This window comes from Enhydra lutris, unplaced genomic scaffold (assembly GCF_002288905.1).
Source record: "Enhydra lutris kenyoni isolate GAN:26980312 unplaced genomic scaffold, ASM228890v2 scaffoldscaffold7, whole genome shotgun sequence".
Classification (NCBI taxonomy): Eukaryota; Metazoa; Chordata; class Mammalia; order Carnivora; family Mustelidae; genus Enhydra; species Enhydra lutris.
In genome coordinates, this window is record NW_019154091.1 from 25318713 (window position 1) to 25334123 (window position 15411).

General features: G+C 34.6%; 1 protein-coding gene across 8 annotated transcripts in view; it reads left to right on the forward strand.

The window, feature by feature from the left end:
- The window catches only part of LOC111142002 (oxysterol binding protein like 8), a 159825-nt gene that overhangs the window by 99439 nt on the left and 44975 nt on the right, over positions 1 to 15411 (forward strand). For 7 of the 8 annotated variants that reach the window (XM_022494921.1, XM_022494922.1, XM_022494923.1 and 4 more), the window contains one exon: positions 11342 to 11412. In XM_022494921.1, the coding sequence (XP_022350629.1) occupies positions 11342 to 11412 (71 nt within the window). Of the gene's footprint in view, positions 1 to 2927; positions 3073 to 11341; positions 11413 to 15411 lie in introns of those variants that run through there. The other variant, XM_022494924.1, reaches the window with a different exon arrangement.

Sequence of the window (15411 nt, forward strand, 5' to 3'; positions counted from 1 at the left end):
GCTCAGTCATTAAGTGTCTGCCTTTGGCTCAGTTCATAATCCCAGGGTCCTGAGATTGAGCCCCACATTGGGCTTCCTGCTCAGTGGGAAGCCTGCTTCTCCCTCTCCCATTCCCCCTGCTTGTCTTCCCTCTCTCACTGTCTCTCTCTCTGTCAAATAAATAAAAATCTTAAAAATAAATAAATAAATAAATAAAAGTAGAACACTTCAGTGTACTGCAAGTGTACTCACCTTATCCAAACATCATGGCATGGGGGAACAGACAAGAAACTTCATCAGCATACTATCAAGACAAGCCAAAGTCAGAAAAAAAAGTTGGGCAGAGTTCACCCAAACAGTTTGTCCTTGGTTTACAAAGAAATGGTACATTGGTGGGGGACTTTTTGGGTGATAAAAGCTCCTCTTTTTGTTTTGTTTTGTTTTTGTTAAAGATTTTATTTACTTATTTGACAGAGATCACAAGTAGGCAGAGAGGCATGTGGGCAGGGGGGGGGGGAGCAGGCTCCCTGCTGAGCAGAGAGCTTGATGTGGGGCTTGATCCCAGGACCCTGGGATCATGACCTGAGCTGAAGGCAGAGGTTTTAACCCACTGAGCCAGCCAGGCATCCTGATAAAAGCTCTTTTATATTGAGTATCCTGTTTCCTGTATCCCATGCATTCTTACTTTTGCTATCACTTTTTGGTAAAATACATATTCTATGATATCCATTCTCAAGTGGGGTCATATGAGGGAAGTAAGGCCTTTAGAAAATAATTTAATATTTTCTGAGTTCTTCCAAGGATTATGGTGCATGGGTATTGCCATTATAGATGTTGGGGAAAAAAGGTTAATTCATATTGAAAAGTGGATGTTTCAATGCAGTAGGCCCAATGAATCCCAGGTGAGAAGGTCTACTCTAGTAAGTTATTTGAAAATTTGCATGGAAAGTAAATTTTAGACTATATATGTCTAAAAATATCTTTATTTTGCCCTAATATGTAATTGATAGTTTGGCTGGGTATGGAATTTTAAGTTGGAAGTCATTTTCCTTCCAATTTTGAAAGCATTGCTTATATTTTGGTCCTGATTCCAGAATTGTTGGTGATGTCAATAGCTTATCTGATTCCTGATCTAGAGGAACTTGGTGTTATGAATTATATACAAAAGGATTCTTTGGTATAAATAGGGCTGGTTCTCAGTTTTTACCATTGCTGGTTTGTGATTCAGCAAGACAGTGACTACTTGTTAATCTCATGCTTTTCAATGTCAAATATATGTTGTTATTGTATCCTATCCTGGATCCATACTTGTGGAATGCATACCTATACTTGTTTTATGTTTTTAAGAAATAACCCCTCTCTTATAATTTTAGTTTTAGGAGGGAACACATTAGGTTAGTGTCTTCATTCTGCCATTTTAATGTGAAACCTTTCTAGATTTCACACATATTACCCAATTTGATCCTAATAACAATCTGATAATACAGATAATATTATTAGCATTTTATAGATGAGGAAACAGAGACCCACAGAAATTAACATAATTGAATGCCTCCAGCTGGGATTTGAACCACATTAACATTATAATGCCTTGAGAGTCAAGCACAATTGAATGAATTATAATTATTTTTCTCTCGTCTATAATTAATGGTCATTTATATTTCATGACATGTAGAAAAGCAAAACAAAACAACCCAAATCCTTGTTTGTAGTTGTAATTATCAACTGTAAACTTATTTTTACCTTTATTTGATTTTTGAAATGCCTTTACCCAATAGAGAACATGTTACATAAAGGAAATGTATTTGTTGTTAACTGTACTTTCTAGTAAAGAGAGACAGACTTAGATTATATGGGATGCTATTGTATCTTGAGTGGAGAACTAGCCTTGAAATGTATGCATAATAGTAGGAAGGAAACTGAGATTGTATAGTAAGGCCCGTATAAAAATGAACCACTGTCATTTGAAATTTTAAAGGTTAGTTATAAAGAGATAGCATAGTATATAAATTTGGCTATTTGTACTTTACTATTAGATTTAATAATGTGAGATCATACCAGTAACTTAGTTTTAACCTAGTAAAGAAAGATAGTCCATTTGTTATTGTGATAATAAAGTTGCATTTTTCTTTAAATAGAGTTTTAAGTGGAAAATACTTATTGGTAGGGGATATATTTTGCAAAGTTTAAATGCAACGAACAGGAACTATAGCGCCTCATATCTGTTTCAAGAGGACATGTATTAGAGCACTCTGTTATTTTGGTGTCTTCAGTCTTCCCTCTGGATTGGTTTGCATTAACATCGTCTTAATGACTCAAATATCCTTGCTAGAGATAAAACTTAAATATTTGTTACCACTTTAGCTGCTAGAATCCATCAAAATTGTACTTGAGAGAATATCTTTCCTTATGAATTCTTAAATATGGCTGAAGCAAGCAGTGGATTAGATACAGATCTAGAGGCTTCAGGAAAGATAAACAGTGTTATATTTATATCCATATATGAAGTAAGCAAAAACTGGAAGGAATCGGAAGAGGTGGGAAGTGTGGCAGATACTACAAAAAACATAACGGATATGAGAAAGGGTTGCCTTTTACTTCATCCTAAATCTCTATTGATCTTGCTTTGTTTTACTAAAGCAGCTGTTCAGTTCAGGGCATTGCTGGTTTGATAAAAAGGTAAAACATTAGTGGAATAGCCTTTCACGTTTATCAGTTCATTAAAAAACCGAAACAAAACAACAATCCATTAGCAAGGCTTAATGCCTTCTCTGTTTATTGCTGATTTGACAGTCTCTGGTCCTTCTCCTTTGCTGTTAAATGTGTGTGTCCTTTGTTTGTGCTGGTGGGTTTCGCTACATTTAGATGTGAGAGAAAAGCCTCTCCTTGCCATACTGATCTAATTAGCCTTTTAAGCGAAAGTATACGTTAAATAGCCCTTCTAAGCCATGAAAGAAGAGAGCTCACAACAACGTAGATTTTCTTCCTGTACTGTGATTTCGCCTGTTTTATTTCCTCCACGAATTGATGGCCGAAAGCTTGTCCGGAATGCTTCATTTGGAGGATACAATGAACTTTCTCCCTCTTTGCCAGGTTTGTTTGTTTAATCTTGCCTTCTTTTCTTAATTTCTTGCAGGCTTTTCATTAAACTAGATATTCCAATATCTTAAAACTGCTTTTATTTAAATGAAACAGATTCTGTAATGAAAGGTTCAGTTTTAGTAACTGCTGCTATATGGCTTGGCTTTTCCATGTTTTCTCTTAAAATCTCTTACACTCAAACTTGAGAACTAGTGATTCAGTGAATTACAATTCTTGCATTGCTGATAGCATGAATTTTTGCTTTAATTATAGAAATAAATATTATGGCCCTTTGATAAAATTAAAACCTTTTCTAGACTTGAGATAGATGTAAAATTCTATAAATAAGCAAATTAATCTGAGGTTTTTGCCAATAAAACCCAGATATTTAATATTGATAGTTTCGTTGTTTTCTTCAGAATAGTAACTGTGTTAAATTGATGTTTAGCTTAAGCTTTAATAGTTCAAATGCTGACTAAAGTGAAGTTTTCTAAGTATAATTTTTGAAATAGCCTTCTTATTGTTAGATGTGTCTTTGTATAATTAGTTTGTGCTAAGAAATTGTTATTTTTAAGATAACATTTTAAAAATAAAATTGGGCATTTGACAGCTATGATTTAGACATTAAATAATTGGTTAATGAAATAGATCTTAAATTTAATTGTATGAAAAAGATTTATTATAGCAAAGATTTGGATATATATTTTAAAATCTTTTTTTCCTTTTAAAATTTTAAATTGCAACATAAATTTGTCTACTCTTTTGAGGTTATATTTTTCTTTTAAAATGAAAATATTCTTTAATACTCATGGCAAAGAAATCACTGAAACTGGTGCTTACTTTAACCATCTATAGATTTTTCTGACACATTTTGTTAAATTTGTATTATGTTTTCTGCTTCATGCTAACATTTATTCTCAGCTTTTTTGAATATTCATTCTGATAGATGATATATGCATTATTTTGAGATCGTGAAACACCTTATAGAAGGTGGTACCTGGACAGTAAAAATACATTATTATAAATTCACTGATTTCATTTTCTTTCAAAAAATTCTTTCAAAAAAGAATTGGAAACCATAGTCCTGAACTGTTGCCTAAGGAGCATAAGCTTTGAACAGCATTCATAATCTGTATTTCCTCTTCTCAGTATAGCATGGTTACCATCATGCTTCTTATGTTCTCAAAATGGTGTATGTTTTAGTGTTTGTCTTTGTTCAGAAGTGGCTTTGAAAATACAACATACTGAAAAATTTTAAAGTTGTTAAGTACTCTGTTTGCTTTTACAATGAGATTTACTTCTATTTCTGTGTATGTGTCTATTTTATTTTTTAAGCTAGCAAGCTTGCTAGCAAATGTTTGCTGACTTTCATGCAATGAGTCTACTTAATATTAAAGAATAACCATGTGACTCTACTAAACAACAGAAAACTTCACTTTTTAAAAGTTTGGTATTTATTTAATTAGGTAACTAAATGCAGAATTGTCAGTTTCTCTTGTCAAAGAGTATATTGAAGGTCACCCTGGGTTGATTTGTTTGAATGGAAAAGTAAATGGTTGGCTTTGTTTTCTAATTCTTGAAATAAAATCATATTCATAGGGAGGCTTCCATATTCCTCTTTTTACAACCAATAGTTCTACTGCAACCAGCCATGATGGAAAGCTCTTTAAAGTATTTTGCGTTTTATCAGATAAGAAATAGAATGGAATTCTATTCATAAAGATGAAGATGTTGTTGTTGTTTTTCCAGTTAAAAAATAAAACCTATATTTTTCTGGGACCTTTCATTGTACTGAAAAAAATTTTTAGATACATTCGTTTTTACCTGACGTTATTAGAGGAAAGGTTCTACATTAGTGGTATTTTAAGATCATTTTGCCTTACTACTTTGAACATAACCTTCTTTTCATTTTAGTTTCCTAAAGAAATATATTGGTATGGCCTTTTTCTTTATGCTGAGCTATAATATAGAAATGGTACCACCTGCCCATGTATTTCCAGTAACACCATAGTGCTTTTTTTTTAAGTTCATGTCTGCTCATCTGTTTCTTTCCCCAGTCTTAGGTATAACTTCTAGATATGCTTATTGGACCAATCTCTAGAATAGTACCAGAAAATTTGAGTAAATAAACTAAGCAAATAAATCACTTTATGGACAAACCGTGTGAGCTTTAGTGCACAGATAGGTTTCTTTTTAGTATATTTTGACTTCTCAGAGTTTTTTGTTGTTTTTGTTTTGTTTTGTTTTGTTTTTTTAGTAAAATTTCTGGATTCTTGGCTGTGTTTAATATAGTTAATCTATTTATATTTTGTAAATACCTGCTCAATCTGCATTTGTAAATAATGTACATATAATCTCATTTTAGCAAGACTGAAGCAGCATAAAGCTTGCTTTGTTATATCTAAACATTTATTGAACCAAATTTATTACGGAAGTATATGAAAGGTTATACCTTGTTGATGATAGCACTTGTATTCTGTTAACAAATTAGAAGTTAAGGACACAGTGTTAATTTATTTAGGGATAATATTCCATTGGGTTAGTAGGAGGAAGTAAACTCTGTATTACTATACTACTTAAAAATATTTTTATGGTGGGACGCCTGGGTGGCTCAGTTGGTTAAGCAGCTGCCTTCGGCTCAGGTCATGATCCCAGCGTCCTGGGATCGAGTCGCGCATCGGGCTCCTTGCTCGGCAGGGAGCCTGCTTCTCCCTCTGCCTCTGCCTGCCTCTCTGTCTGCCTGTGCTTGCTCTCTCTCTCTCTCTCTGACAAATAAATAAACAAAATCTTTAAAAATATATATTTATATTTTTATGGTGACAGATATAGGGAGGACTTTCTTAAGACCAAAAAGCACTAATCATTAAAGAATGATATGGCTTAAATTTGACTACCTTAAAATTAAGAGTGGTTTATTTTAAAAAATGCAGGTAATAAAAAGATAAGAATAGGGAATTATTTGTACCATATAGCTGGCAGGGGACCTGGAATACATCAAAAATTCCTATATAAATCAATAAGAAAAAGACAATATATTTATTTATATTATAATGCACAAAGGATGGGGGCACCTGGGTGGTTCAGTCAGTTAAGCATCCGACTCCTGGTTTTGGCTCAGGTCATGATCTCATGGGTCGTGGGATTGAGGCTCTTGTCAGGCTCCACGCTCAGTGGAGAGCCTGCTTGAAGATTCTCTCTCTCTCCCCCTCCCCCTGGGTGTGTGAGCGCATGCATGTGTGCACTCCCTCAAATAAATAAATCTTTTAAAAAAATAAATGCCCAAAGGATCTGAGAAGGTCCTTCACAAAGAGAATGTTAAAATGGCTAATTAACATGAGCAAGTGCTCAACATCATTAATAGGGACATGCAAACTAGAACCTCATTATACCATTGATATACGCACCCCACAGATTAGCAAAAATATTAAAAACTTGTCAATATTGATGTTACCATGAATATGGAGAAAGGAGAACTCTTACATACTATTAGTAGAAAAATAAACAATTTGGTATCCTCAAAGTTAAAGATACACATATAGTATAACCCAGGAATTCTAGAATTTAGAGAAAATCACAGGTAGGTATATATATATATATATCCCCCAGGATACACTGCCAAGAATATTTGTGGCACTGTTGTTGATAAGAGGGACAAATTAGGAACAACCCAAATGCGTATCTATAATCGATAGATACATAGTGGTATAGTCATGCAGTTGGATTCCAATGTGCAGTGAAAATGAGTGAAATACGTGCTTGACGTGCTGGTAAAGAATGTTTGCAAAAGTCAAGGTGGTTGCCTTTGAGGAAAAGATTAGACTGTGATCAAGAATGGTGCTGGGAAGTAGGGAGGATCTTATGGTATTTTGACTATTGTTTTTTTTTTTATTTGGGTGGTGGTTCTGCCAGTATTCACTGTATACATTAAATTATACATTTACATTTTATGCATTTTCTGAAGCTGTTCTATATTTTACATATTTAATAAAATGATTACAAATAACTGGAGTCCAGTTTTGCTAATTTTTGGATCAAATAATCAAATTTTTATGTTTGAAAGGGTGAATAAGGATTAGACCTTTCTTTTCAGGAATTCACAGTCAAGTATGGAATATGAACCTGAAAACAAATAATTGAAGTATATTGTGATAAATGGGGTAGTACAAATATGTATGAAATGCTATATATCTCAGAGAAGGGGAGAGCTAACTCTGCCTATAGAATCAGAGCAAGGCCACCCAGAAGAGGTGTCCTTGGGTCTTGAGGGGCACCTAGCATTCTAAAAATAGCATGAATTTTAAAGTTAGACCTAAGTTTGAATCAGCTCTGATACTTTGACTAACATTGTCAAGTTCCTTAATTTCTGTGAACGTTGGTTTTTCTTTAATTATATAAAATATAGTTAATACGTGGGGGGGTTTTGTGGTGTGTTTTAAAGTAACTAAGTAAAGCATCTAGCATAGTGTCGTAATCACAAGTGTTCTTACAAATGGATATTGGTTTCTTTAATGTTGTTTTCCTTAATATTATTATGTTAATTACTATTGATGAATTAATCAGAATTAGCTAGGTGCAAAATAATTTAAAGGGATATAGACTAAGTGAAGAAGGATGTCAAAGCAGGAGAGGTCTAATAAACTGAAAGAATAGAGATGGTTGAGCTTTTATTTTTTTATTGAGGCATAACTTACATATAGTTAAATGCATAACCTTTTGATTTTAAGTTATATATAGACCCCGTAACCACTTCCCAGATCCACATAAGACTGCCTCTTGCCCCTCCCAGTCCATTCCTTCTATAACAAAGGTAAACCACTGTAACAACCTCTAACTCTATAGATTAGGTTTGACAGTTCCTCAACTGTGTATAAATGGAGTCATACAGTATATGCTTTTTTTGTCTGTGTGGAAAGACATGGCTTTTTTCACTCAATATTGTGTCTGTTGTTTTCTGTAGTAGTAATTGGTTCCTTTAATTACTACTACATTTCTGTAAAACATTCCATTGTGCAAATATATTCACTTATTCAACTTTTTTTTTAAATTTCTTTTCAGCATAACAGAATTCATTGTTTATGCACCACACCCAGTGCTCCATGCAATACGAACCCTCCATAATACCCACCACCTGGCTCCCCCAACCTCCTACCCCCGCCCCTTCAAAACCCTCAGATTGTTTTTCAGAGTGTATAGTCTCTCATGGTTCATCTCCCCTTCCAATTTCCCTCAACTCCCTTCTCCTCTCCATCTCCCTTTGTCCTCCATGTTATTTGTTATGCTCCACAAATAAGTGAAACCATATGATAATTGACTCTCTCTGCTTGACTTATTTCACTCAGCATAATCTCTTCTAGTCCCATCCACGTTGATACAAAAAAAAAAAATGGAACGCCTCACGAATTTGTGTCATCCTTGCGCAGGGGCCATGCTAGTCTTCTCTGTATCGTTCCAATTTTAGTATATGTGCTGCCGAAGCGAGCACCACTTATTCAACTCTTAATAACCATTTGAGTTGGTTTCAGACTTTGGCTATTATGAAGAAAGCTGCTATGAACATTTTTGTATCTTATTTTGACGAATATACCCAATCATTTCTGTTGGGTATATCTAGGATTAGAATTGCTTTGTGTTAGAATATCCGTAAATTCCGCTTTAGTATGTACTTTCAAACAGTTTTCCAAAGTGGTTATGCCCCATTATATTCTTACCAGTAGTGAATAGAGATCCAGTTGCTCCACATTCTCATCTGTACTTGGAAGGTAGTTCCCTTTAATTTTAGCCATTTTGATGGGGTATAGGTTTCTGTATCATTAAGGCAGTGGGGAGGATAGTAGGAAGAGAATTTACTACCTAAAATCACTAACAAGCAAACTTGGTAAAAAGTTATGATCTGAAACTGCTCTGCATTATTAATAATGGTCAATAATGTGTTACAGGCCTCAGAATTTTGTCTATAAATACCACTTTTTTAAAAAAGTAATTTTAAAGTAATTTTTATCTCCCACACATTGTAGAAAATAATAATTTATTAATATTAAGAATCACTTACTATAGGGGCGCCTGGGTGGCTCGGTTGGTTATCTGCCTTTGGCTCAGGTTATGATCCCAGGGTTCTGGGATCCAGCTCCACATCTGGCTACCTGCTCTGTGGGGAGCCTGCTTCTCCTTCTCCCTATGCCACTCCCCCTGCTTGTGCTAGCTCTATCTCTCTCTGTCAAGTAAATACATAAAATCTTAAAAAAAAACAAAAAAAAAGATTCTCTTGCCCTCTCCCTCTGCCCCCCGCCCCCATGCTCGCACTTGCTCTCTCTCTAATAAACAAATCTTAAAAAAGAAAGAATTACTTATTATGAAATATTACTACTCTGAATAAATATTTTAGAATTTTTCAACCGAATTAGGTAACTTTGGTTTGCTTTATATACTAAAGTCTAAAATTTTGATAAGTTATTTAAAATTTCATGTTGCATTTATGGAATAGTTTAATTTCTCCCTAGTATTGGGATTAAGTGATCGTCCTTACTGCAGTTGGAGAGTAGGGGAAAATACTTCCTTCTTCGTATTATAGAAACCAATTCAATAAAATCTCTGGATTAGGAAATTGGAATGGATTTGTTTTTATCTAATGAAAGCGAAATAGAGAAAAAAGGTATAATTAATATGTTAGAAATGATTTTTAAATGCTTCAGGCACTGGTGCTACTGATGATTTTTTTAAGTGCTACTTTATGAATAATGATGTATGTATTTTTAATATAGGCTTTTGTTGGACTTAGAACAAATGATTATAGGGAAGAGTTAATAACACTTGCCTTTAAAAGTAGAAGGAACATTTTTAAATTGAATACTGCTCCTTTTATACCTGCCACACAAATTTCAGTGTTAACATTTCTCTAATTGTACTGTTAATAACATTAATCTGTTCATTGCTTTTGGCATACTGTTATGTTAATATGTTACATAATTGCAGGGATCCCTGCATGTTCATCCTTGTGCATTTACGTATTTTAGATTCATCCTTTTAGAATTTGTATACAGTAGTCAGTACTGATGATCATCTTAAGAGTCAACATGAATTGAATGTATACTATGTGGAAAATAGTATGCTAAATGCTCTCTAATGGATCCTCATTTAATTCTCACAATAAACACATTGTTAGGTTTTTTTAAAGTCTGTCCCTCAGTCTAGGTTGATTTTCCTCTAGTCTTTTATCACCAGTTGTAGAATTGTTTCCAATTTGGCAAGAGGTGTTAAAAGATGCTGGGTTGGTTCTTTCAGTTAGGATTGTTTATTAGAAAAAAGCTCACTACACAATGGAATACTATGCAGCCATCAAAAGAAATGAAATCTTGCCATTTGCGACGACGTGGATGGAACTAGAGGGTATCATGCTTAGCGAAATAAGTCAATCGGAGAAAGACAACTATCATATGATCTCCCTGATATGAGGGGGAGGAGATGCAACATGGGGGGTTAAGGGTGTAGGAGAAGAGTAAATGAAACAAGATGGGATTGGGAGGGAGACAAACCATAAGTGACTCTTAATCTCACAAAACAAACTGAGGGTTAATGGGGGGAGGGGGTTGGGGGGGTGGGATTATGGACATTGGGGAGGGTATGTGCTATGGTGAGTGCTGTGAAGTGTGTAAACCTGGCGATTCACAGACCTGTACCCCTGGGGATAAAAAGATATTATATGTTTAAAAAAAATAAAATTAAAAAAAAAAAAAAAAAAAGAAAAAAGCTCACTACAGGGTAGCATGGGTGGCTCAGTCACTTGAGCAACCGACTTGGTTTCAGCTCAGGTGTTGATCTCAGGGTCCTGAGATCGAGCCCCTCCCATGTCAGGCTCTGCACTCAGTTGGGGAGTCCCTCTCTTTCTCTCTGTCTCTCTCTCAAAATAAATAAATAAATCTTTAAAAAAAAAAAGTTCGCTAGAATAAAAGCTCCATGAAGCCTGAGTTCATGCAGAGTGCTCTAGGAGCACAGAAAAGAGGTATTTAGCTTCATGTTGATGGGTTCAGTTAGTAATTAATTAATTATTATCAGTTATCAGATAATAATTATCAGTTAATAATTAACAAGCCTTACTTCATTCTAAAGAGTTATTATACTACATATGATCCCTTAAAAGTATTTCAAACTGTAATTAGTCTAGGCTTTTTGTACCAATATACATCAAATACAATGTATATTTGAAATTGGATGACTTATATGCATTTGCTTCTTAATGCCTGAATGCTGTATAGTAATACTAAAATAATAACAATGTTTTTTAAAGGTTTTGAAAGAGGAAAGGAAGACATTTCTCAAAATAAAGATGAATCTTCACTTTCTATGTCAAAGAGCAAGGTAAGGATGTGTTATTCCCAAATATATGATTATGACATTTTTCTAATATTTAAGAAGAACTAGCAATAAAATTCTATCAGATTTTTAGGGTATGTTTTTATATTGGTATATCTAAATCATGCAGTGTATATGAAGAAAGGAAAGTTCCACTGGGGTTGATGTTGGTCCTCTTGGTTACTTGGAAATACAGCCTATTGGTAACCAGTGTGTTCTCTCCAGAGTTAGACTGCAAGAAGTTTTTGGTTGTGGAATCAAAGTTCAGTGACTGTCAGAAAATTCTATTTCTTAAGCTAGTAAATTCTCTGCTGTTCTTAGCTACTGAGAGCTACTACCCATTATTTTCCTGCCGTAGCTACTAGTCTTTAGCTGTCCTTATGGTAGCAGTTGTGGCATTCCACTGTGAAAAACTGTTAAGTGATTAAACACCCCTTTCTTAGCAAAATAGAAGTGGGCATATGTGTGACGAACAGAACATGAAAAAACCCTACATTTTTGTTTCCATTCATGGCAGTGGTTGGGAAGGGTCCATGACTTTTTTTTTAATGTATAATTTTACCCAAATTTTATCCAGACTTTTCAAGTATTCATTACTTAAATATCTATCATATGTGTAAAAGTACTTAGGATAGAAGTTTTCATAGTAACGTGTGTGTGTGTGTGGGAAATTCCTTGATCATTTTATGGGATGTGTAATTAAAGAGAAAATAATTTATCTGGAGTCTTCAGTAGCTAGACATATAATGAAATTTATAGAATTTTTAAAACCTATTTTCAAGCAGTTAATACCAGAGTTGGTGAATATATGGTAGAATAGTATTCCTACTCAGAAGTCTAAATACTTAAACCCCACACTTATATATCAGAGCCACCTATATGTAGTCTCTAAATTGGGGGGAGGGGAAGAGGGAGGGTAGGGAGCCCCCCAAAAAGAAAATTTACATACCTTAATGAAGCAGGGTGGATAAATGAAAAAAAAAAATCGGCTTTAGAACTGTACTTCTAATAACGCCAATCATATATGACTCTTTAAATTAACAAAAATCAAATGAAATTAGAAGTTTAGTTCCTCAGTTACACTAGCCACATTTCAAGGGCTCAGTAGCCACCACATATGGCATTTCTGTCTTTCAGAAAGCTCTGCTGGACAGCACTTTAAAGTCAAAAAAGCAAGTTTGAGATTCATATACATTGCCTGTGACTTCTTGGATACCAATTACAGTTATTTTAATAGCTATTTTATTTTAAGAGCTTACTATGTGTCCCTTTAACTCATAACAGTACTAGAAGGTAGTAGGTATTATTGGCCCCATTTTCTAAGTGAACAAACTGAAGCTTAGAGAAATTAAATAAGGGTTAGAGTAGTAAAGCTGAGATTCAAAATGGCTTCAGTTTTCTTATCTGTACAAAGGAGATAAGGTCCTTGTCCCAGACTATGATACTGCAACTGCCTGACAGAGTACCTGGTTAATAGTAGGTATTTGAGAATTCATTTTCTTTCTTTGGATAAGAATTACAGTGGGGGACACCTGGTTGGCTCAGTTGGTAGAGCATGTGACTCTTGATCTTGGGATCCTGAGTTCAGGCCCCACATTGAACACAGAGTTTATTTAAAAGGGGGAGATTATAGTAAATGAGTGGGATTCTTAACTTGGTAACTAGTGTAAGTAAAATTGTACTTAAATCCTGATATTTTCCATTAGTTGAAACCTATCGATTCTGCCTTAACTTAGATTTAATCCTTGTTTATTCTGTTAGCTGAAGAGATGCATAGTCACCTGTTTGTCCTTAAATATTCTAACATAAAACCCACTCTTGTTTTTCACGACAATCCTAAAATTTATACATTTATCATTAAGCCACATTCTCATGGAATTCTGATCATGTTAACCATACTTAAGTAACTTCAGGAAACAGAGTTTTGTTACTCCTTCTATAATCAGTGTGCATAACTGAGACCATCATAATTTTAACCTTATATTTTTCTGAATCTGATGCAAATAGTATTAATACTGCCATTTTGGTCATAGGATTTGGGATTATTTCTTAAAATATATGAATACACTTTTTTTACCCTCCCCCCATTTTTAAAAAATAAAGGCAGTTTCTATTTCTCACGCATCTTTTAAGTGATTGAATTGAAAAAGTCAGTTAATCAGATCCGTCCCATCTTGCTGTTAGCATTTTTAAATGAATTTTTAGTAGTCAATCTCAACAGAAGGAATTACCAGCATGGGTAATGTATTTAGTGGGATAAAAGTAATCCTGTTACAAGGATAGTGGTTTTTGAGCCCAGATCTATTTATTGACTTGATTCTCCAGTCATACATACATCTGCTTATCTATAGGGATGCTAAATATCTATTACTTGCTGTAAAAATATATTTACCTGGATATTTAAGAAACCCTCCAAATCAGGATATCTGAACTAGTCATATTAACATTATTATTATCCCTTATATCTGTAGTATTTTAAGTTTTCAAAGCAAGAGGAAAGTATCCTTATGTGTTAATGTTCCAATTATTTAAAGGTCAGATTTTTGACAGCACTTGCCCTCTATAGACACAAACCTGAAACACAATATATACCAAATAGTATGTTAAACATATCATGCACACTACCTCATTTAACCCTCAAAGCAACCCTACAATAGGAATATTCTTATTTTACAAACAAGGAAACTAAGACTGAAAGAGATTGAATAACCTGAAGTCACACAGCCCTTAAGAGGACAATAGTTACAGGGGGGTGGGTGATGAAAAGAAAGAAGGGAAAAGAAAATATAACATACTGAGCATTCTAAGGCCATTTAATGAAGAAACAAATGATACTATACATTAAACCCTGTGGTCATCATTAAGATAGTGTTCAGTTAAGGGTTTTGTTTTGTTTTGTTTTGGGTTTCTTTTTTTTAATTTATTTTTTTAAGATTTTTTTTATAATTTTAGTTTGTGTTGTTTTATTTTTATTTATTGTTTCTTTTTTTTTTAAAGATTTTATTTATTTGACAGACAGAGATCACAAGTAGGCAGAGAGGCAGGCGGCGGGGTTGGGGCGGGGTGGGGGTAAGCAGGCTCCCTCCTAAGTGGGGAGCCCGATGCAGGGCTCAATCCCAGGACCCTGAGATCAAGACCGGAGCCGAAGGTAAAGGCTTTAATTCACTGAGCCACCCAGGCACCCCAAGGTTATTTTTTCTTTAAAGATTTCATTTATTTATTTGACAGACACAGATCACAGGTAGGCAGAGAGGCAGGCAGAGAGAGAGAGAGGAAGGGAAGCAGGCTCCATGCTGAGCAGAGAGCCCAGTGCGGGACTCAATCCCAGGATCCTAGGATCATGACCTGAGCCAAAGGCAGAGGCTTAACCCACTGAGCCACCCAGGCGCCCCCAATTAAGATTTTAAAAGAAGGACAAATTAGTTTTATAAAATATTTCCAACAAAAATAGTTTGTGTTTTGCTATTTAAAAAGAAACCTGTTGATCCAGAAAACTTAAGTGTAGTGTATTTAAAAAACTTGTAAAACTTGGTCAGTGGGGTTTTTTATTGTTGTTGTTGTTGTTTCCCCAGAACTGCCTACACAGAATGGCAAGGATTCCTTGAAATATGTGTTCTCTAAAATTTACCAAGCTCACATGGACCCCCCTTCTGGCCTGCTGGTGCTTTATATACTAGAATCTTTTAGGAATCACCAAGCCAGTTCATGTCATGTGAGGGAAGCATTTCCTGTTATTCATGAAGATAAATCTTAAATTTGAGTCTGGCTAAAATTCTGTGTGAATAGTTTTAAAAGGTGAGAAATCATTACAGTGAAATGGCTAAGAGCATGAGAATTAGGTAGACCAGGGTACAAATCCCAGTTCATCTACTTACTGGCTCTGTGACTTTGGGAAGTTATTTCTAATTGGTTAGAAATTTGGGAAGTTATTTCTAATTGGTTATTAGCAAAAGGGAGATACTGTTACTATCTCATAGGATTGCTTTAAGGTTATATGATGTAGTG